This window comes from Scyliorhinus torazame, chromosome 4 (assembly GCF_047496885.1).
Source record: "Scyliorhinus torazame isolate Kashiwa2021f chromosome 4, sScyTor2.1, whole genome shotgun sequence".
In the NCBI taxonomy this organism is placed as follows: domain Eukaryota; kingdom Metazoa; phylum Chordata; class Chondrichthyes; order Carcharhiniformes; family Scyliorhinidae; genus Scyliorhinus; species Scyliorhinus torazame.
In genome coordinates, this window is record NC_092710.1 from 174697910 (window position 1) to 174719703 (window position 21794).

General features: G+C 44.5%; 1 protein-coding gene across 9 annotated transcripts in view; it reads left to right on the forward strand.

Moving 5' to 3' along the window:
• The window catches only part of wdr35 (WD repeat domain 35), a 162675-nt gene that overhangs the window by 43569 nt on the left and 97312 nt on the right, over window positions 1–21794 (forward strand). For 6 of the 9 annotated variants that reach the window (XM_072498896.1, XM_072498898.1, XM_072498903.1 and 3 more), the window contains exons 10-12: window positions 351–536; window positions 4025–4057; window positions 4949–5009. In XM_072498896.1, coding sequence (XP_072354997.1) covers window positions 351–536; window positions 4025–4057; window positions 4949–5009 — 280 coding nt within the window. The remainder of the gene's footprint in view (window positions 1–350; window positions 537–4024; window positions 4058–4948; window positions 5010–21794) is intronic. The other 3 variants (XM_072498900.1, XM_072498901.1, XM_072498902.1) reach the window with 1 other exon arrangement.

Sequence of the window (21794 nt, forward strand, 5' to 3'; positions counted from 1 at the left end):
TCCACCTTTCTGCATAGGACATCTCCTAAAACCTAGGAATTAATCTACTACTTCCAATGCAGGTAATATCACTATTTAATAAAGAGATGAAAACTGTATGGTGTTCTCTAGATTTAGTCTTACCAACACCTCGGACAGTTGTAGCAAGACTTCCCTACTTTTATACGCCACCCCCTTGAAATAAAGGCCAACATTCCATTTATCTTACTAATTACTTACTGTACCTGATGCTAATATTTTGTGTCTGCCACTTTAATGATTTATGGGGTCAAAAGAGTACATTTCTTTCATGCAACAGTAACTTTGTTATTTTACGCAAACATACTGATCCAAGTTTTGTCTTTTGGCAGTGGGGTTATTGCTCCAACACAGTAGTATATGCATATACCAGACCAGATCGATTGGAATACTGTGTAGTCTTTTGGGACACCAAGAACAATGAAAAGTATGTAAAATACGTAAGGAGTCTGATTTCAATAACTACATGTGGAGACTTTTGCATTTTAGCAACTAAGGCTGATGAGAGTTCTCCGCAGGTAAGAGATTAATTTTACTATTTACTACATTCCAAATTAGTATTGTCACTGAAATATTTAGTCAACTGTTCTTTCAGCAATTTTCCCAGAACTGACATTAATAAAATGCTTGCAAGACTGAGATCTTTGTTCTGAAAGTATATTAAATGATGTGGAACAATGACAAGTAAATTAAGTTCAGGTAGTAATCAGCTATGATTTAGTTGAATCGCCGTGCAAACTAGATGAGTTGAATGGTCTCCTTCTGTCTGGCTTCATATATTTCCTTGACAACAGATTAGAGCAACAAGATGCAGGGAAGAGAAAGGACGTAATACTCTAAGGCAAGGATAAGAAAGCTTCAGATCCCAGAAAATGGTACAATGAATACAAATAATGAAGTATGAACACCAAGAACATACTGCTCCAGTTCAAGCTCCAAGATCACCAGACGTTCCTGTCCTAAATTGAGCCTGCAGATGTATGGTCAGCTCCGGACATCAGAAACATCTGACTACTGATAGAAATGGATGGCCAGAAAGTTTCAATTCCATCTAATGATCTTGTGGAGGTGGATGAGGTGGAGTGGTAGGCAGCACTGTAATTTAATAAAGTAGCTTTATTTTCAATTTTTGGCCTGACCTTGGGACTCTCGAGAGCCCTGTGTACTGCAGTAGTGCAGGCCAACTGCAGCGTCATGTTCTCTGGACACCGCTGTACTCAGGCACCCAACCAGTGAATGATCTGGAAAAGGAGGTGGGAAGTTAAGAACACCTGTTTGGAGGGGAAATGATCAGGAAAATTGGCTGAAATGCCTCCATTTGTTAATCAGCTGTTTCCTCGTTCTGTAATTCACCAATCAACTTATCTTATTTTAGTATTTTCCTCCCTAATTCCATATTCTCCCGGATCACACTTCTATACAATCATAATCTAGCTATAATCAGAATTTTGAAAGATCGAATCACAATTTCCTCTGCTATATACCCTAAAATCAAAAGTCATTAAATATATTGTCTAAAAATCACAATGTTAATTTTGTCCCTGAGGTGGCAGGATGGTGCAGTGTTTAGCACTGATGCCTCACAGCACCAAGGACTCAAGTTCAATTCCGACATTGGGTGAATGTCTGTGTGGAGTTTGCACCTTCTCCCCGTGTCTGCGTGGGTTTCCTCCGGGTGCTCCGGTTTCCTCCCACGGTCCAAAGATGCGCAGGTTAGGTGGGTTGGCCATGCTAAATTGCCCCTTAGAGTTCAAATGTTAGGTGGGGTTATGGGGTTAAGAGGAGGGATAAGGTGGGGGAGTGAGCCTGGGTTAGGTGCTCTTTTGGAGGTTTGGTGCAGACTTGATGGGCCGAATGGCCTCCTTCTGCCCTGTAGGGATTCTATGATTTGTTTTAATTCCCTTATTCACAAGCAACAATTGTGCCGCTTGAAATTTGTCAGAATTGTAGACCACAAATACATCAACCTTCAACAAAATCATTTTACATTTGTCTCTACAATGTATCTAGGACTGTATTTCCCAGAAATTATCTTGGTCTTTAGTTGAAAAAATCCCGTGTGACTATTTCAACTATCCCCTAAATAAGTACTAATACAAGAGTAAGATACTACTGATGCTGTAAACCTAAATTAAAATCAGAAAAGTATTGGAAATGCTCAAAGGCCTGACAGCAACGTCCTTCCATTCCACTCGTCTCTGCATTCAACATATCATCACCCACCATTTCTACTACATCGAGTATGATATAACGTCCAAACACATCATTCCCTTTCCTTTCAGCATTGCAAAGGGGCTGTTACCTCCCCAATACCGTAGCCCACTTCCTAGTCTCTTCAAATGCCTTCCCCTTCACATGTTGGCATCGGAGATGACATGTTGTTTTACCTCCTCCCTTCTCCTCGTCCAAGACCCCAAATGGACCCTATAGGTGAAAGTGATGTTTATGTACTTCTTAAAATTTATTTACTGTATTTACTGCTCAGGGTTCTCCTCTACATTTAAGGACACTGACAATGGAGTTAAAGACAAAAGAAAAGGGAAAGGATAAGGAAAAGAAAAATGTGCAAGAAGCAGTTCATAATGACCACACAAAATTATTCATAATCATGAAACCAGCACAACTGTTGATTTTGTTTAATGTTTATTTTTGTCTTTAATAAACCTTGTTCCAAACAAATAATTACTGCCTGTTTCCGATGCTCCTGCCCTCAACGCCACTCCCCCAAGTTGGAAGGGCACAGTGTGACTGAAACCATCAAGTGCAAACAAGTTACTGTGTTAAATTAGCAGAAGGATTTATTACTAAACAGGTGATGCATTTTTAGAATACACTGATTAAATCCCAACTGGACTACTTTGTGCAGGACCTTCTCAGAGGAATTATAATTGTGTTAAGCGTCCATTATAGGAGGCAAAGATGACCAGTTTTCTGGAATTAAAATAATGTTGGTAAGATTAAGAAAGTAACAAAAGAACCAACTTCAGGGTTACCCCATTCAAAGCTATGGTAATGACTGAAATTCAGGGATATGCTAGGAAGATGGGACCAAGGTCAACCAAAAGGAGTAGGCTTATTGGTCAAATTACCTTTTTCATTTTTAAAAATGTATTCAGTTACCGTGCGGACCTGTAATGGAAAATGTGCTTCAGCAATACAATTGTTAAATTGGTGGTTATGTTATTGGCTAGACGAATGATCTGGATACATGAATTTAAATTCCACCACACCAGCTAATTAATTTAAATTAATCAAATTTGGAATAAAAAACTAGTGTCAGTAACAGTGAAACTACAGATTATTGTAAAAACCTATCTGGTTCACTGGCTTCTTTTTGGGGAAGGAAATCGGCTGTTCTTACCTGGTCTGACTATTTTTGACTCCAGTCCCAAAACAATATGATAAATTGCCCTTCGTGTCCAAAATTGCCCTTAGTGTTGGGTGGGGTTACTGGGTTATGGGGATAGGGTGGAGGTGTTGACCTTGGGTAGGGTGCTCTTTCCAAGAGCCGGTGCAGACTCGATGGGCCGAATGGCCTCCTGCACTGTAAATTCCATGAATATGATTTACTCTTCAATTTTCCTCTGATATTAATTAATAATCTTTATTAGTGTCACAAGTAAGCTTAAATTAACACTGTAATGAAGTTACTGTGAAGACCTATTAAGCAACTCAATTGTATTCATGGGCAATGAGGAATAGACAATAAAAGCAAGCCTTGCCAATGATGCTCACATCTCGAGAATGAATTAACAAAACTACTGAACAATCTTGTGAATTTTATGTAAATAACTATATACAGACTTGGTGTTTTACAAACACAACCAATGTAATATTCTCATGAAGCATTTACTTATAAACATATCCACAACTTCTTTATCTTATTATTTAATGTGTTAAGTAATAACTTTGCAAAGTAACTAAAAATATTGTCAGCTTATTCTGTTTCGTCACTTACTGCTTGTCATAGCCTAATTTGTTTTTCTGTTTGTGCTGCACTTGAAAGGATGAGAATGAGATGGAATCTGTAGTTGCTATGGTAACCATTTCTAGAATTTATTTAGATGCTAACGGGGAATTATACTCGGCCCTCGAGATGGGTTTAGAGGCGGGAAGTGAAGAAAACTAGAAAAAAATGACATTGTACATGAATGCTGATGTGTTCCTGTCCCTCCCGGTTTTCTGTGCAAATATGGCAACTTACTTGGCAGAGGCAAGAAGTCAAATGCAGTTGCTAATAAAGCAATTATCCTTACTTTTGAGAGCAATTGAATTTGACCAGTGGACCATGGAACTCCCACAATGTTTGCAGCTCACAACAGGCGGGGTGCACAGTGGGAATCCAGAGTGTCATGAAAATTATATGTAATCTGCACAGCTAAGGAGCAAATCACTATGGCTGAGGTTGACCACAGGCAGAGGCTTGCAATTGCATGATTATCTGGGACAAAAGTCTCCTGGAGATGGTGCTGAAGAGGTGGTTGCTGTTTCCTCTTGCCATTTCGTGCTTCTGTTCTATCCTGTTCTCTCTTATCTCAAACATCTCTGCAGCATTCTTATTGCAGACACCATGAAGGCTACTGGCCGCCCTTGCAATCACACATGCTGAATCACACTTCCTCAACCTGCCTGCTGACTTTAGTTGGACATTGATCCCAGAGGCACCTCTTAATTGGGTGCCTCCTGGAAGATTGTACCAGCAGGCCTACTGCAGCGACAATTGGGCTGTCTAACCAAAAATATCCCACTGTCCAGAAAAAAAATCCTAAGGTGCAAATATTCAGCTCAGTAATATCATTTTATATGAATTTGTATTAATTTTAACTGCATGCCAATTAAAATATAGGCCACACAATGTGATTATTTAAAGATGTAATTGATTATATTTAAAATCATTGTCATAGCATCCTGTAATTTTCTCCTGTTTCAGTATGTTCTCGTGTTGTGTAATTCCATTGGAACACCCTTGGATTCAAAATACATTGATATTGGTGAGTGTATAAATTTCATTTGGGGATGAAAATATGAAAATTATTGTTTCCGGTAATGTTTGTATTCAGAATGTTAAGAGTTGCAGTTTGTTTGCTTTAGCCACTTTCTTCTGATGTGACTGATACAGATTTCCCTATACGTCAACCAAAGTCAGTGGGCTAAACAGCTGGCTTGTAATGCAGAATAATGCCAGCAGTGCAGGTTCAATTCCCGTACCAGCCTCCCCAAACAGGTGCCGGAATGTGGCGACTAGGGGCTTTTCACAGTAACTTCATTGAAGCCTACTTGTGACAATAAGTGATTTTCATTTCATTTCATTCACGTGGCCAATGTGATAAAAGATACATTTTTGCCTGCTCAATTAAAATAAAAACATTGGCTGGAATTTTGCAAGGCCCCAGGGAGCGACTCAGTGGCAGGGGAGATGTAAGATGGACTGGGATGGTGGAAGATTACATTAGTCTTGTCCTCAATTGACATGCCTGACGCCTTCCTCCAATACTGGGATTTTACTAGTGGCAGTGTAGATGGCAGACAGCCTTCCTGTTCTTAGGCCAATTGAGGCCCTCAAGGTGGGAACCTTGCTAGACAGAGAAGATCCTGGTGACTGCTTTGTGGGCACGGGGAAGTGTATGGGGGGTGAGTACTTGATCAGTCACCCTGCAGCCTATGGAGACCTCCGTACCACAACAGCAAGTACTGTAATTGCTTATAAATGACCTCCCTGGCTTCATGGACAGCAGCTCCCCCCCCCCCAACGTAAACTCCCCCCCCCCCCCCCCCCCAACGTAAACTCCCCCCAACCTGCCTGCACTTACCGGGGCCTGCTTGCCCTCCACTTACCTGCATTTTTCCCTCGGTGGCTGCTGCTATGGGACTTGCTTCAATACCAGCAGCAGCCACCACTCTCAGTGGCGCTGCTGTGACTGAAGAGCTGTCAGCCAACCGATTTGCTGGCAGCTATTGGAGGATGACATCGTACCTGGATTCTCCAATGATGGGGCGATGTCCGCACGCCAGTGTAAAAACGCTGACGCTTTACTCTGGACTTTCCTTAAGAAAGTCCTGAGTGATTCTCCCATCTGCAGGGGGCTGGCAGGGCCCCAGAACTCTGGCTGCGGGGCCCCACACTTCCGGTCAGGAGTCCGCACATGCGCACAGCGGCGGCCACTCGTACGACATGGCGGACTCGCACCGCGGACCGTGATGGAAGAAGTAGGTTCCCCCGCCCCCTACCAGGACGGCCGTGGACTGAGTCCGCAGCCACCACCCGAAGCTCCCAAGGTTAGAACCACGCCGTCGGGAACTCGGCCAGTTGGGTGCAGAGAATCGCGGGGGGGGGGGCTCTGTTAATGGCCCCTACCCCCGCCGCGTAGTTCGCACGCGCATGATTCTCTGGTGACTGGAGAATCATGAGCGGCGCCGGTCCGAATTTCTGGGTTGACGACCGTTCTCCATTCCCCGTGCTGAATGCGATTTAAGCGTGGAGGCTTGGAGAATCCAGCTCCCTCTTTTAGATGCCATGACTGCTAGTAATGAATTGCTTGATCAATGTAAAATTCAGTCAGGTTTTCCATGACTGGCAGAACTGAGGGAATCCCTGACCTTCTGGAAGTTGGACGGGGCCACCACAGCCCTGTAACTTCCCAGCCATTTGTTTTTTTCAGCATACTTGAATGATATCTGGACTCCAAGGATTAAATTATGAGGAGAGATTACATAGACTACATTTTCTGGAATTTTGAAGTTAAATGGTGACCTGCTGCAAGTTTTCAAAATCTTCAGTGGAACAGATAACATATATTGAGAGAAACAATTTCCGCTTGAGGCAGTCTAGGATTAGGGGCGGCCAGAGTCATAAAATAGAGCCAGATCTTTCAGGAGCAAACTTGGGAAACATTTGTTTATGCAAAGGGTACTGGAATTTTTTAACTCTTCCACAAATGGCAAATTATGCCAAATCCTGGATATTGGTTGATGGCAGGACAGTGGACTCCACTGTTATCTAGCCATTTTGTCACAGCTTAGGAAAGGCCATAATCAAAAGAGCTGTTAACTTTTCTGTGCTTGTTCAACAGTCTGCTTTCTGGAGCTCTTAGAAAATAGTGTGAAAAGAGATCGGGAATGTGAAAATTTTTAGTGATCCAATAATGTTCTTTACAATTTTTTTTCATCTTTATACTTTGTCAATTGCCCAGAGAATTACTGATGTAAATATTATACTCCACTAGCTGACTTACCTGAAATTTTAATTTGGTTCAAATGATCGATTTAAAAACGCCTGACAGGATGACTAACAAAAGGATTACCTGAACTGTTTATGTATACTAAGCAGGAGAAATTTCATAACTGCATGACTTTTAATGGGGATTTTGTTATTTATAAAGTGATGGCCATTTGTTACAATATAAAAGAAGATGACTAGAAAAATATCAAATTAACGTAATGTAAATGGTTCTAGGATATTGCACGTGTTGAATATCTCTCTGCAAATGCACTGATTCTCTTTACTTAAGAGTGGGAGGATGCTGAGGGCACTGAAGTAAAAATGTGCAGAGGTGTTTATCTTGCTAATTTCTACAATGTTAATAATTTGGATTATTACACAATTTTAATATTGGCAATGCAGCAATTGGTTTGTTGCTATTTTTCTTTGAGTTATGTATCTAATACATCCAATTGTGTATATTTGAAAATATTGGTGATTTGAATGATTAGATTCAACTTACAGAAAAAACATCTGATGTGATGTTTGTGTATTTGTGCAGTCTTATTTGTTCTGTTTGGTTAATCGCATTATTTCATCTGCCTTGAAAAGCAATTGATTTTTTTACTGCAATGCTATTGCTATTAGTTAGCTACCACACTATTCAGCTATAGGTATTTCAATAATGAATACATTTAACTTGATTGAAAGGTAAGTATGGTAAGTTGAGGTTGTTTGTAGTCTTGGATCTGAATGAGTTATGTTGTCTCACTAGCCTGTTTAACAGTGAAACCTTTCATCGGTACGTTACAGATGCAGCCAAGTATTCTTCTCTTTTTCTGTCTCAATGACATCCTGCAAAATTCTTTTTCAGTGTGGTAAGCCTTCCGTACACAAGAGCACCAGGATGTTGAGAATATTTAATGTGTTTAGCTGACATAATGCTGGAAATAAAATGGTGTAAGATTTTGGAGTTCTCAGCCACTGTACTTTGAAGTCTAGCCAACTTCTCCATTCAGACATACTTGGTGTCTTGGTCTCCAGCAAGCTGGAAAGTATCTAAAAGTAATTTTTAATAGTTTGCTAGCATTCTATAAGAATTGATGACATGTACAAAATATTATATTTCCTCTATTCAGTAAACTTTATTGTACTTTGGTATAAGCCCAAAAACATTTGCACTTTGGCTTTACTATTGATTGATTTTTTTCCCATAATGAAAGATTTGTACACATGAAGTTTTTTGTATTGAGAATATTGCACTGTTAAATGTCACAAAAAAGTTGTTAACTTTCTGTGTGGGTTTATTATTTAGAATTTTTTTTGACTTGAAGGAAAAGGAACTATTTTATACAAGAATGAACACATTTTAATTCTTATTTCATAAAACTATAAATATATAAAACCTTAAAATAACGACAGTCAACTCTTGAATAACAAAAATACTGACAAAATTTAAAATGGCTCGCAAAGCACTCGGACATTAAATTCTTCCACCCCTCAGTTTCCTAAAGTGCCCTCAATTCTAGGAACCTTTCCTTTTAGTTTTATCTTTCAAATAAGCTTTCTATCAATTTCAGTATTATTGTAGTCACCTATTTTTTCTATAATTGAACTTGTAGAATTTCTAATAATTGCATTTGTAGCAGAATTTCTATCTTTTCAGCAACCCAATGAGGATTTGTGGGCCAAGAGGGGCAGTCTTTATTTTGTAGTCTTGTTTGTAATGGTAATGTAGTGATGGGATAAATTGGGATATTTTGTAAGATTGGATTTGTAAGATATTGTAGCCATAAGGATTGACAAATAAATCTTGAATTTAAAGTTAATCTAGTAGGAAAATAAATTTGTAACAGTTTCATATCAAGCTGTGGTGACCGTTACAGGATATCTCTATACTTAATTGGCTCTAGAAAAAGTCCACCACTCTAGAAAAAGTCCACCACATTTTAAAACATAATGTAAAATGTTTCTCATAAAATATAAAAGAGTGAAATTGCTTTACTGTGATAGGTATGTAATTGTGCTGAATACCTTGTATCAAGTGTTGTTGGAGAATGTAATACATATTTTAACATGATTACACATAATAGATATTGGCTGGGATTTTAAGGCATTGCCCCTCCCACCGTGCGGACACCCCGCAGAAGGCCCCCCCTTTTCAGGCCTTCCTATGCCCCCTTTTGTGCCCCTCACCCTTCCAGTGCCTCTACCCTTCACACCCTCCTCAACCTTCCGGAGGCCTCTTCATACCTGCCCTTCAACACACACTCACCCCTCATCCCTTGTTTCTTGGGCATGGCCCCCGCAGGCCCTGACCCTTGGCAGTTACACGCTGGGCACCCTGGCACTGCCATCCTAGCACCCTGGCAGTGCACCTGCCAGCTTGACAGTACCACCTGGCACCTTGATGGTGCTAGAGTGGCAGTGCCCAAGTGCCAGCTTGACTGTGCCTGGGTGCCAAGGGGAAAGCCCTGTCCCTGACTACCAATGGCCAGTTACTAATCGGCGTCAAGCTGACGTCTCCCTGGGGAGGCTGATCGATGCCGGGAGCCAGTTAGATCTGGCGTCGGCATGGTTAAGTGAGTTCTCAAACCCACTTAGCCGTGCGCGACTGGGTCCCACCTGTTGTGGGGAAGACCCAGTTCGCAATGCCTAGCGAGATCTGGTTAAATATCACAATGCACGCGGGCCATTGGGAAGCCTGGAAAAGGCCTCCCCGGCATCTACTGGCCGCATCACGCCCCCATTCGGTCAGAACGCAGCCGGTAGATTGCATCCTAGGAGTCTGTGGCAGTCTCTTCTTCATCTGTCTGGCCCCTGTCAGTGGCCAGCACTGAGAAGAAGCATGACAATAGGCTTACCCAGTGATCAGAAAGATTTTTAGGAATTATTAGGTGTAGTTGTATTTTAGATTAATAAAACTTTTTGTTACAATAAATATATTGTGCAATTTCTCTTTGGTCTGTGAGGTCAAATTAAAAATTCTAAGGCATGGTGGCATAATGGTTAGCACACCTGCCTCAGTGCAAGGAACCTGGGTTCAATTCCAGCCTTGGATGATTGTCTATGTAGAGTTTGCGCGCTCTCTCCGTTTCTGCGTGGGTTTCCTCCAGGTGTTCCAGTTTCCTCCTATAGCCCAACGATGTGCAGGTTAATTGGGGTTACAGGGTTATGGAGATAGGCCAATGTAGAGTGTTCTTATGAAGGGTCCGGGCAGACTCGCTGGGCCAACTGACCTTTTGCACTGTAGGGACTGGCCTGATTATGCTGTTGATTTTAGGATCGTTGATGAGTAATCCGGAAAATGCTTGATCAGTCAAAATTTCATTCACCTTTGCATCTGACATTGGGCACTTGGTGGTGGCTCCTGGAATACTTCAGCCTACCTAGGGCAGAACGGTAGCATCGTGGTTAGCACTATGGTTTCACAGCGCCAGGGTCCCAGGTTCGATTCCCGGCTTGGGTCACTGTCTGAGCGGTGTCTGCACGTTCTCCCCGTGTCTGCGTGGGTTTCCTCCGGGTGCTCCAGTTTCCTCCCACAGTCCAAAGATGTGCAGGTTAGGTTGATTGGCCATGCTAAATTGTCCCTTAGTGTCCAAAAAGGTTAGGTGGGATTTACTGGATTATGGGGATAGGTTGGAAGTGTGGGTTTAAATGGGGTGCTCTTTCGAAGGGCCAGTGCAGAGTCGATGGGCCGAATGGCCTCCTCCACTGTAAATTTTATGATTCTAGGATTATATAGGATATTTGGTACAGATATAGGCTATTCTGCCCAACCAATCCATGGCAGCATTAATACTCCAATGGAACCTCTGTCCTTTCTTTGTCTTTTCTCATGTAAATCTACCACTGTAACATCTATTTCCTTCTCCTTCATATGCTTGTCTAATTTCCCCTTAACTGCTTCTATACTATTTGCTTCAAGCACCGTCTGTCGTAGGGAGATCCACATTCTTACTCTTTAGGTAAAAAATTTCTTGTGCATTCACTTGTGGATTTCTTTCTGACTGTCTTATATTGTTGGCCTTTAGTTATGCTCTCTCCCAAAATAATTCTCTCTGCATCCATTCTATCAAAATCTTTCATAATTTTAAGGGCGGAACGTGGCACAGTGGTTAGCATTGCTGCCTACGGCGCTGTGGACCCGGGTTTGAATCCCGGTCCTGGGTCACTGTCAATGTGGAGTTTGCACATTCTCCCCATGTCTGTATGGGTTTCACCCCCACAACCCAAAGATGTGCAAGTTAGGTGGATTGGCCACGCTAAATTTCCCCTTAAGTGGAAAAGAAATAATTGGGTACTCTAAATTAAAAAAAATAATAATTTTAAAGACCCTCTATTAGGTCACCCATCAGCATATTACTCAAGACAAGAGACCGGCCTGTTTAAATGAAATGAAATGAAAATCGCTTATTGTCACAAGCAGGCTTCAAATGAAGTTGCTGTGAAAAGCCCCTAGTCGCCACATTCCGGCGCCTGTTCGTTGAGGCTGGTATGGGAATTGAACCGTGCTGCTGGCCTGCCTTGGTCTGCTTTAAAAGCCAGCAATTTAGCCCAATGTGCTAAACCAGCCCCTCTAACATGTATGCCACAAACATACATACAAACAAAGAGCAAGAGTAGACCATTTGGCCCCTCGTGTCTGCTCTGCCATTTAATAAGATCACGGCTGAACTGATGGTAACCTTGAATCTGCATCCTGTATACCCTTGATAACTTACCACCCCCTTGCTTACCAAGAATCAATCCTCTGTCTTTAAATAGGGTTCTATTTTTAAATGGTGATGCCTAGTTCTAGATTCTCCAACAAGATGGAATATCCATCCATCCTGTCAATACCCCTCAGGTTCTTCTATGTTTCAATTAAGTCACCACTTCATCGTCTAAACTCTAGTGGATACAACCTTGCCTCATAAGCCAACCCACCCATTCCAGGTATTAGTCTTGGAAACCTTCTCTGAACTACTTCCAACAAATTTACATCCTTTCTTAAATAAGGTGACCAATAAATGTATACAGTACTCCAGATGTCATCTCACTAGTGCTCTGTATAACTGAAGCATAATCTACCTAATTTTGTATTCAATTCCTCTCGTAGTAAATTATAACATTCTATTAACTTTCCTAATTGCCTGCTGTAGTTGCACACCAGCCCTTTGCAATTCATGTACTAAGATACCCAGATTTCTCTGCATCTTAGACCTCTGCAATTTCTCACCATTTTGATAGTATGCTTCTCTTTTATTCTTCATGCACAAATGGACAATTTCACATTTCCCACATTATGTTCCATTTGCCAGATCTTTGCCCACTTATTTAACCTATCTGTCTTTTTGTAGCCTCCTTATGTCTTCTTCACAACTTGTGTTCTTACCTGACTCAGAAATTTGACAGCCATCCTATCATCCAATTCATTTATATAAATGGTAAACCGTTGAGGTCCCAGCACTGATCTCTGTGGCACACCACTCGTTACATCTTGCCAACCTGAAAAGGACCCATTTTGCCTATTCTCTGCTTAGCGAGCCAAGCTTAATGAACTTTTATTTTCCGCAACCAACATTTGATTTAGTACTTTATCAAACGCCTTCTAGACATCAAATTACACTACATCCACCAGTTGACAGCAAGGTAGCACAGTGGTTAGCACTGTTGCTTCACAACGCCAGGGACCCAGGTTGGATTCGTGGCTTGGGTCACGCTGTGCGGAGTCTGCACGTTCCCTCCGTGTCTGCGTGGGTTTCCTCCGGTTGCTCCAGTTTCCTCCAATAAGTCCCGAAAGATGTGCTTGTTGGTGAGTTGGACCTTCTGAATTGTGTACCCGAACATGCGCCGGAGTGTGGCGACTTGGAGTTTTTCACAGTAACTTCATTGCAGTGTTAATGTAAGCTTACTTGTGACACTAATAAAGATCATTATTATTTCCCTTTATCCACAGCACATTACTTCCTCAAAGAACTCCAGTAAATTGGTTAAACAATATTTACCTTTCACAAAACCATGTTGACTCTGGCTGATTACCTTGAACTTATCCTAGTGCCCTGCTGTAGCTGCTTATGGCTTCTGCCAATTTCCCTATGACCGATGTTAAGCTAACTGGCCTGTAGTTTCCTGTTTTCTGTCTCCCTCCCTTTTGAATAATGAGTTACATTTGCTATCTTCCAATCTAACAGGACCTTCCTTGAACCTAGGGAGTTTTGGATAAAAACAAATACACCATCTATCGCACTAGCCACTGTTCCCTATCCAGTACCTCTATATCCTTTCCATCATGTGGCTGCATTCAGTACTCTTGGTCTAACCAAGGTTTGATACAAGTTTTTTTTACCCAATTAATGGCCAATTTAGCATGGCCAATCTACCTACCCTGCACATCTTTGGGTTCTAGGGGTGAGACCATGCAGACACGGGGATAATGTGTAAACGCCACACGGACAGTGACCCGGGCTGGGATCCACTGCGCCACCATGCTGCTGGTTTGATACAAGTTTAGCCTAACTTTCCTACTCTTCAATCCTGTTCTTTTAGAAATAAAATCTTGTGCTTGTTTTTTAATGAAAATGAAAATCGCTTATTGTCACAAGTAGGCTTCAAATGAAGTTACTGTGTAAAGTCCCTGTATTTGCTCTCCAAGCCCATTTGTTTCTTTACCCCACTTAGTCTTGCACCTTTGTGTAATAAGTAATCCTTTCCACTTACCAAAACCTCCTACCAACACATTTATCTGTGTTGAACTTCATTTGCCAATGATTTTCCTGTTCTCTCAAGTTTATTAATGTTTTGTAAGTTATTACAGTTCTCCCCAGTATTGACTATTCCCATCCTACCCTTCCCAATTTGGTGTCATCTGCCAATTTAATTTGCATTTTTGATTCTAAAAGTACAAATCATCAATGTAAATTCTGAACAGCAGTGATGCCGGCATTGATCCATGTGGAACACTACGTCCCACCTTTTGCCACTCTACGCTTTACTCCCACTCTCTTCTTTCTCTCATGAAGGCAGATAGGCAACAGCTTTCCTTAAACTAAAGGCATCATATGAATTGGCAAGAGGCATCATGTGAACTGGGAGGGAACTTACTAGTTTGTTTGGGAGTGCAAGGCATGTAGGAAAGCATAGTGTGCAGATCCAGTTCTTTAGGGCAGTTAATGTAGTTGGTTGTCGTGTTCAATGCATTGCTTACTTGCTGAATACACAAATGAAGTGGCAAAGAACAAAAGAACAAAGTGGCTGGGAATGCAGCCCCCCCCCCCCCCCCCCCCCCCCAAACCACACCCCCTGCCCCCATGCTATTACCACCCCCACCCATCCCCAGCCCTGGATATTCCCCTATACATGAATAATTGTTATGGTAACCTTAATGCCCATTGGTAAACCATGCCGGTACTGCCTTCCTGCAGTTCTCTTGTGACCTCAGAAGGTCGCAAAACATCTTCCTTACCTCCCTGCCGAACCAGAGCCTGCAAAATTCTTCTGTGTTGATTATTTAAAAAAAGCTTTTTATGGCCAATTATATTCTGCTAGTGGGTTAACAGCATAAGATTGCCTTGCTCCTTTGTTGGTATCTCACCACCCTGGTATCCAAGAAGCCCTCCTGTCTATCCTGCTTTATCTTCCTCTAAATCCCAACCATCCTAAAATATGGTGGCCAGCAGAACAATCTTTGAGGAGAAGTTACCTCCTCAAACCAAATGCATGGTAAGTTTCACCAATGAACTGAACTGAATTGGTTTAACAATGACTGCCTCTATTTTCATTTGAGATATGGGGCGAAATTCTCCCGAAACGGCGCGATGTCCGTGCGGAATGCTCCGCATCTTTGGGGGCCGAGCCCCAACATTGAGGGGCTAGGCCGACGCCGGAGGAATTTCCGCCCCGCCAGCTGGCGGAAACGGCCTTTGTTGCCCCGCCAGCTGGCGCGGAAATGACATCCCCGGGCGGCGCATGCGCGGGAGCGTCAGCGGCCGCTGACAGTTTCCCACGCATCCGCAGTGGAGGGAGTCTCTTCCGCCTCCGCCATGGTGGAGACCGTGGCGGAAGGGAAAGAGTGCCCCCATGGCACAGGCCCGCCCGCGGATCGGTGGGCCCCGATCGCGGGCCAGGCCACTGTGGGGGCACCCCCCGGGGCCAGATCGCCCCGCGCCCCCCCCAGGACCCCGGAGTCCGCCCACGCCACCTTGTCCCGCCGTTCAAAAGGTGGTTTAATCCACGCCGGCGGGACAGGCAATTTATCGGCGGGACTTCGGCCCATTTGGGCCGGAGAATCGAGCGGGGGGCCCGCCAACCGGCGTGGCCCGATTCCCGCCCCCGCTGAATATCTGGTGCCGGAGACTTCGGCAACCGGCGGGGCGGGATTCACGGCAGCCCCCGGCGATTCTCCAACCCGGCGGGGGGTCGGAGAATGACGCCCATGGTTATTACTGGAAAAGCCAGCATATATATTGCCCATTCCTCATTACCCTTTCAGATGAGGGTGAGTTTTCTTGAATCTGATGCAGGCCATGTAGAAGCGTGCATGAAGATTTCATTTTTATTTTGAGTATAAGAAACTTTTATAAATGCAAGTTTGTTCATTCAATCTTTTCTTTCTTCTATGGGATTTAACATTATATTTATCTTTTCTCACAAATGTGCTTCACAGTGTTTAAGAATATTAGTAATTCCACTCTTTAGCTTTCAGACCAGGAGCGATTCTACTCCAGTGGGAGAACTTTGTCTCCCAAAGAGAGAATCCTGCCTGTTATTACATTTCTGTTACTAAATTGTAGAATTGCAATTTTGCTTCTTAGCAGTGATATTTCCTTCAAAGTGTTACAGAGAGGAAGTATATACATTCAAAGAGACCATTATTGCTTCTAGGCAATATCACGGTGCTTCATACCGAAAAAACTACTTTGAATTGCAGTTATTAACGTGTATATACACAACAGCCATTTTTGTTACAGGAAGATCCCAGAAATGGATTGAGGGAGGGCTGTCGGACTGACACTGTAGAAGTCTTTGCTCTTTACGTAATTCCACAGGCTCTTTGCCATCCATCTGATCTACCAAAACAGGCAGACACAACCTCGATTTAACAGAACATGGGACCTCCTAACAGTGTAGTAATCACTCCGTTTAGATTTTCTATTCAAGTTCTGAAGTGGGGGTTGAACTCTCCAAACCGAGAATGCTGTAATGAAGCCAAACTGAAGTATATTTGAAACAAAAACTGAATGTAATGATTAATAAAATGCAGCCATTTTATTAAATTTAGTGATCCTTCTATAAAATCTGAATTATCCAAAGGATGATTTTATCAGGCCTTGTGTCATAATGTATAGTAAACACATTTTTCCCTAATTTCTTGGCCGTTTTGAAACGTGAGACTTGGATGATGGATTAAAAAGTCTCGAATAGCTAAAATAGATCACCCAGCGGAAAGTGTGACCACGATGTGTGTAAAAATAGCTGTATAAAATACCTGATCTGATGATTATACATTTAAACCAAGATGCCCACTGTTCTGTGTGACATAGTGGTTGCTGCTGTGAGTGTGGAGGAATGTGTCTGGTGTGCAACAGACCAAGATTAGACTTCCGGTGGCGTTTGCGAGTGGGTCGGCCGCATTGAGAGGAGCTCCCGCCAGTGGCCACTGTCTACGGCGCTTTCGGGGGTTTCCCCGATTTCCCCCCCCCCCCCCCCCCCCCCCGATTGTTGTCGGCCTTTGGGGCCGTCCCGGGCGTCAAGCTGGGCCGGTTTGCGAACCGGCGAGAAACCCTGCGCGAGTGTTGGGCAGCTGGAGCTGAGGCGTCGGGCCCAGAGCGCACGGTGTTTGGAGCAGCGGAGGCGGAGCCAAACTGAGGACGAGCTGGCAGGCCCAAAGCCAGAGCGCGATGTAGTGAAGATGTTCTACATCGGGTGGCTCCCGGTCCCAGGGGAATTCTTGAGGAATCTAAAAAAGAAAGGAAAAATTTTTAAAGAAAGTTTTAAAAAACTTGTTTTTATTTTGAAGGAAGAATTTTTTTTTTTTAAAAGCTTGAAGAAAGAAAGGAGGTCGTTAAAGAAGTCGTTAAAGGATGAGAAAAGCAGCGTCGAAGAAGGGAGGAAATACTGGCTCCCTGTTGAATGAGAGGACCAGCAAAAGCGATGACAAGATGGCGGATGCCGGACTGCATGGTGGGGCCGCACTGCTTACGGTGGACAAGATGACCGAGGTGATGGCTGTGGAGCTGGAAAAGCAGTTTGCGAGGCACATGGAGGCTTTGAGGAAGGAGATAGCGGTCGCATTTAAGTCATTGGTGGAGGAGGCAATCGCCCCAATGAGGGTAGCTGTGGCAAAGACATCGGCCAAGAAGAGAGAGCAGGGCGAGAAGATGAAGGAAGTGGAGGAGGCCGTGTCGCAGCACAGCGACCAGTTCATCTCGATGGGGGACGAGCTGCGGAGAGTGGTGGAGGTCAATAGAGGACTCCGAGCAAAGCTCGAGGACTTGGAGAACCGCTCGAGGCAGCACAATCTGAGAATTGTGGGCTTGCCCAAAGGGATAGGGTCCAAGGCCAACAGAGTACTTTGCTAAGATGCTGGCGGAGTTGATGGGGGAGGGTGAGAACCCCTCCCGGTATGAGCTGGACAGAGCTCATCGGTCATTAAGGCCGAAGCCCAAAGTGAATGAGCCGCCAAGAGCAGTAATTATCTGTTTCAATAAATACCGCATGAAGGAGAAGGTGTTAAGCTGGGCGAAGCAGAAGCGCGAGGTGCAGTGGAATGATGCTAGCATTCGGATTTATCAGGACTTGACGGTGGAGTCGGCGTTCAGCTGAGTGAAGGCGGCACTGTGCAACAAGGGGGTGCGATTTGGCATGGTTTACCCGGCAAAGCTGAGGGTGACGTATAACACCAAAGACTTTTATTTTGTAACAGTGGAGGTGGCTGAGGCGTTCGTGAAGGCAGAAGGCTTGGGACAGACATGAGGAGCGGAGCTGGAAGAGAGACTGTGGACTGTGATTGGGGAGCTGGAAAATGTGTAAATGCTATAACTTTCTTTTCATTGACGTGTATTGTAATTTATTTCACTTCACATTGTTACAGAGTTCAAGTTATTGTTTGGGTTGACTGGCATTCTTTGTTGCGATGGTTATATCTTATTTTAGTGAATTGTATGGGTTGGATTGTTGTTTTTCTTTCTCTGGGACTGGGTGCGAAGGGACGGTATACCTTGGCGGGGGGAGCCACCCGCGCTAGCTAACTAATGTCGGCTAGTGAACGGAGGTGAAGTGAGAGGAGGGCTGCGGACATTGGAGCCTGGTTAGCAGGTTTCGATGGGCCTACGAGGCGAGCAAGAGGGGGGAAGGAATCGATACTGGGAGATGTTTTTTTGAGAGGAAATGCAGGGGGGATTCAGGGGGGGGGTTCGATGTTAATAATGGATAGGGGCGGGTCAGGCTCATGGGGCAGGGCCCGGTGGTATGATGGATGGTGGATAAGAAGGGTGAGGGGGTGAGAGACCTCCAGTGAGGATAGTCATGTGGAACGTGAGGGGGTTAGGAGGTCCAGTCAAGAGGTCAAGGGTGCTTGATAATCTTAAAAGTTTGAAAGACAATGTAGCAATGCTGCAGGAAACTCACTTAAGGGTGAAGGACCAGGTGAGACTTAAAAAGGGCTGGGTTAGTCAGATGTTTCACTCTGGATTTGACAAGGACTCAAGGGGTAGCGGTAATGGTCAGCAAAAGAGTACGGTTTCAGATGGAGAATGTGGTTGCAGATCAGGGGGGTTGATATGTGATAGTGACAGGGGTGCTGGAGGGGAGGTTAGTGGCGCTGGTAAGTGTATACGGTCCCAATTGGGACGATGTGAGATTCGCGAAGAAGGTGTTTGGGGCCATCCCCGACTTGGACACACACAAACTGATAGTGGGGGGGACTGGAACTTGGTGCAGGAGCCAAGGTTGGACAGGCCACAGCTGCGCTCGCTGGTCCCATCAAGGGGGGCAAAGGCGTTGGCTGGGCTAATGGTGGAAATGGGAGGGGTGGACACTTGGAGGTTTCTGCACCCGATGGAGCGGGAGTACTCGTTTTTCTCTGCAGTCCATAAGGTATACCTGCGGTTAGACTTTTTCGTGGTGGGGAAGGCTTTGCTGGCTGGGGTAAGGTGTCGGAATAGTCGTCAATTGCAGTATCAGATCATGCTCCGCATTGGATGGATATGGTACTGGAGAAGGGGGTAGCACAGAGACCGGGGTGGAAATTAGATGTGGGATTGTTGGGGGACCGAGGGCTCTGTGACAAAATTGAAAATGTAATTGAGGAATATGTAGGTTTTAACTGTACGGGTGAGGTGTCGAAGGCAGTTGTCTGGGAGGCTCTAAAGGTGGTGGTGAGGGGTGAGGTGATCTTGTTTAAGGCCAGGGTGGACAAAGAAGAGAGGTTGGGGCGACAGAGGGTAATAGATGAGATGTTGGAGGTAGATAGGAGTTATGCAGAAGATGGGGACCCAGCGAAGTTGGAAAAGAGGAAGGAACTACAGGCGAGCTATGACCGACTATCTACCAGGAAGGCAGTGCGCCAACTGAGGTGAGTAAGGGGTGCAGTTTACGAGCATGGAGATAAGGCAGGTAAGGTATGTTAGCAGGTCAGCTTCGGAGGGAGGCAGCCGTAAGAGAAATTGTTCAGGTGAGGGACAGGGCAGGGAAGTTGGTGGTGGCTCTGGATCTGATTAACAAGGTCTTTGAGGAATTCTATGAGAGGTTGTACAGGTCAGAGCCACCTGGGGGAGACTGGGAGATGCAGGAATTTCTAGACGGGCTGGAGTACCCGAGGTTAGGGGAGGGGGACAGGGCTACATTAGAAGGAGTGATAGTGGAGCAGGAGATAAAAGATGCGATTGGGAGGATGCAGTCGGGAAAGGTGGCAGGGCCAGATGGGTTTCCGGTGGAATATTATAAAAAATTCAAGGATAAGCTGGCACATCTGATGGGGGATGTTTGAGGAGGCGAAAGGGAAGGGAGTGTTGCCACAAACTTTGGGGCAGGCATCGATTTCCCTGTTGCCAAAATGAAATAAGGATCCGACGGAGTGTGGGTCGTATAGGCCCATATCACTTTTTTTAAAAATATATTTTATTCAAAAATTTCTCTGTTGCTTAAAAAAGATAAGGACCCGACGGAGTGTGAGTTGTATAGGCCCATGTCACTTTTAAATGTGGACGCAAAAGTATTGGCGAAGGTACTGGCGGGTAGGCTGGAGGAGTGCCTCCCGAAGGTGATAAGTGAAGATCAGACAGGGTTCGTGAGAGGGAGGCAGCTCTTTTCAAACGTTAGAAGGGTATTGAACGTGATTATGGCACCGGCAGAGGGAAGGAAACAGAGGTGGTTGTGGCTTTGGACGCTGAGAAGGCGTTTGACCGGGTAGAATGGGGGTACTTGATGGCAGTAATGGAGCGGTTTGGGGTTGGACCAAGATTTGTGGACTGGGTAAAGCTACTATATAAGGAGCCGAGGGCGAGTGTCCGTATAAACAACATCAGCTCGAGATACTTTTCTCTCCACCGTGGGACTAGGCAGGGATGTCCAATGTCCCCCTGCTGTTTGCAGTCGCGATTGAGCCGTTGGCCATCGCATTAAGAAGTTCCGGGGTATGGAAAGGAATAGTGCAGGGTGGGGGGACAGAGCATAGAGTATCCTTATATGCAGATGACTTGCTGTTATTCGTGTTGGAACCAAGTGTGTCAATAGGGGGAACATTGGAACTGCTTCGGTTGTTTGTTTTTTTTGGGACAAACTAATTCTAAACAAGAGTGAGTATTTATTTTGTGGTGTCTTGGCAGGGGTGGGGGGGCTGCCATTCCGTAGGGCAAGTGAGTCGTATAGGCCCATATCACTTTTAAACGTGGACGCAAAAGTATTGGCGAAGGTACTGGCGGGTAGGCTGGAGGAGTGCCTCCCGAAGGTGATAAGTGAAGATCAGACAGGGTTCGTGAGAGGGAGGCAGCTCTTTTCAAACGTTAGAAGGGTATTAGAAGGTTAGAAGGGTGCAGACTCGATGGGCCGAATGGCCTCCTGCACTGTAAATTCTATGATACCTGGGGGTGCAGGTTGCCCGGGAGTTGGGGGGGGGGGGGGCAGCATTTCTAGTTTGGTGGGGAGGGTGAAAGCTGATCTGGCAAGGTGGGATAGTCTCCCTCTGTCACTGGCGGGTCGGGTACAGGAGGTTAAAATGAACGTGTTGCCGCGATTTCTGCTTATTTTCCAATGCCTGCCGATTTTCCTGCCAAAGGCATTTTTCAGAGATATTGAAGGAATGATTACCTCGTTCGTATGGGGAGGAAAGATGGCCAGAGTTAGAAAGATGCTACAACAGAGGGGAAGGCAGGCAGGGGGCTTTGGTCTTCCGAACCTGATGTATTATTACTAGGCTTGCGAATGTGAAGAAGGAGCGGAGCTGGGTCAGAGGGGTTGATTCCCAGTGGGTCAGAATGGAGGAGAGTTTGTGCAGGGGGTCGGGATCGAAGGCACTAGCAACAGAGCCGCTCCCGATGGCCATGGGGAAATACACAGGGAGTCCGGTAATAATAGCTTCATTGAGAATTTGGAGGCA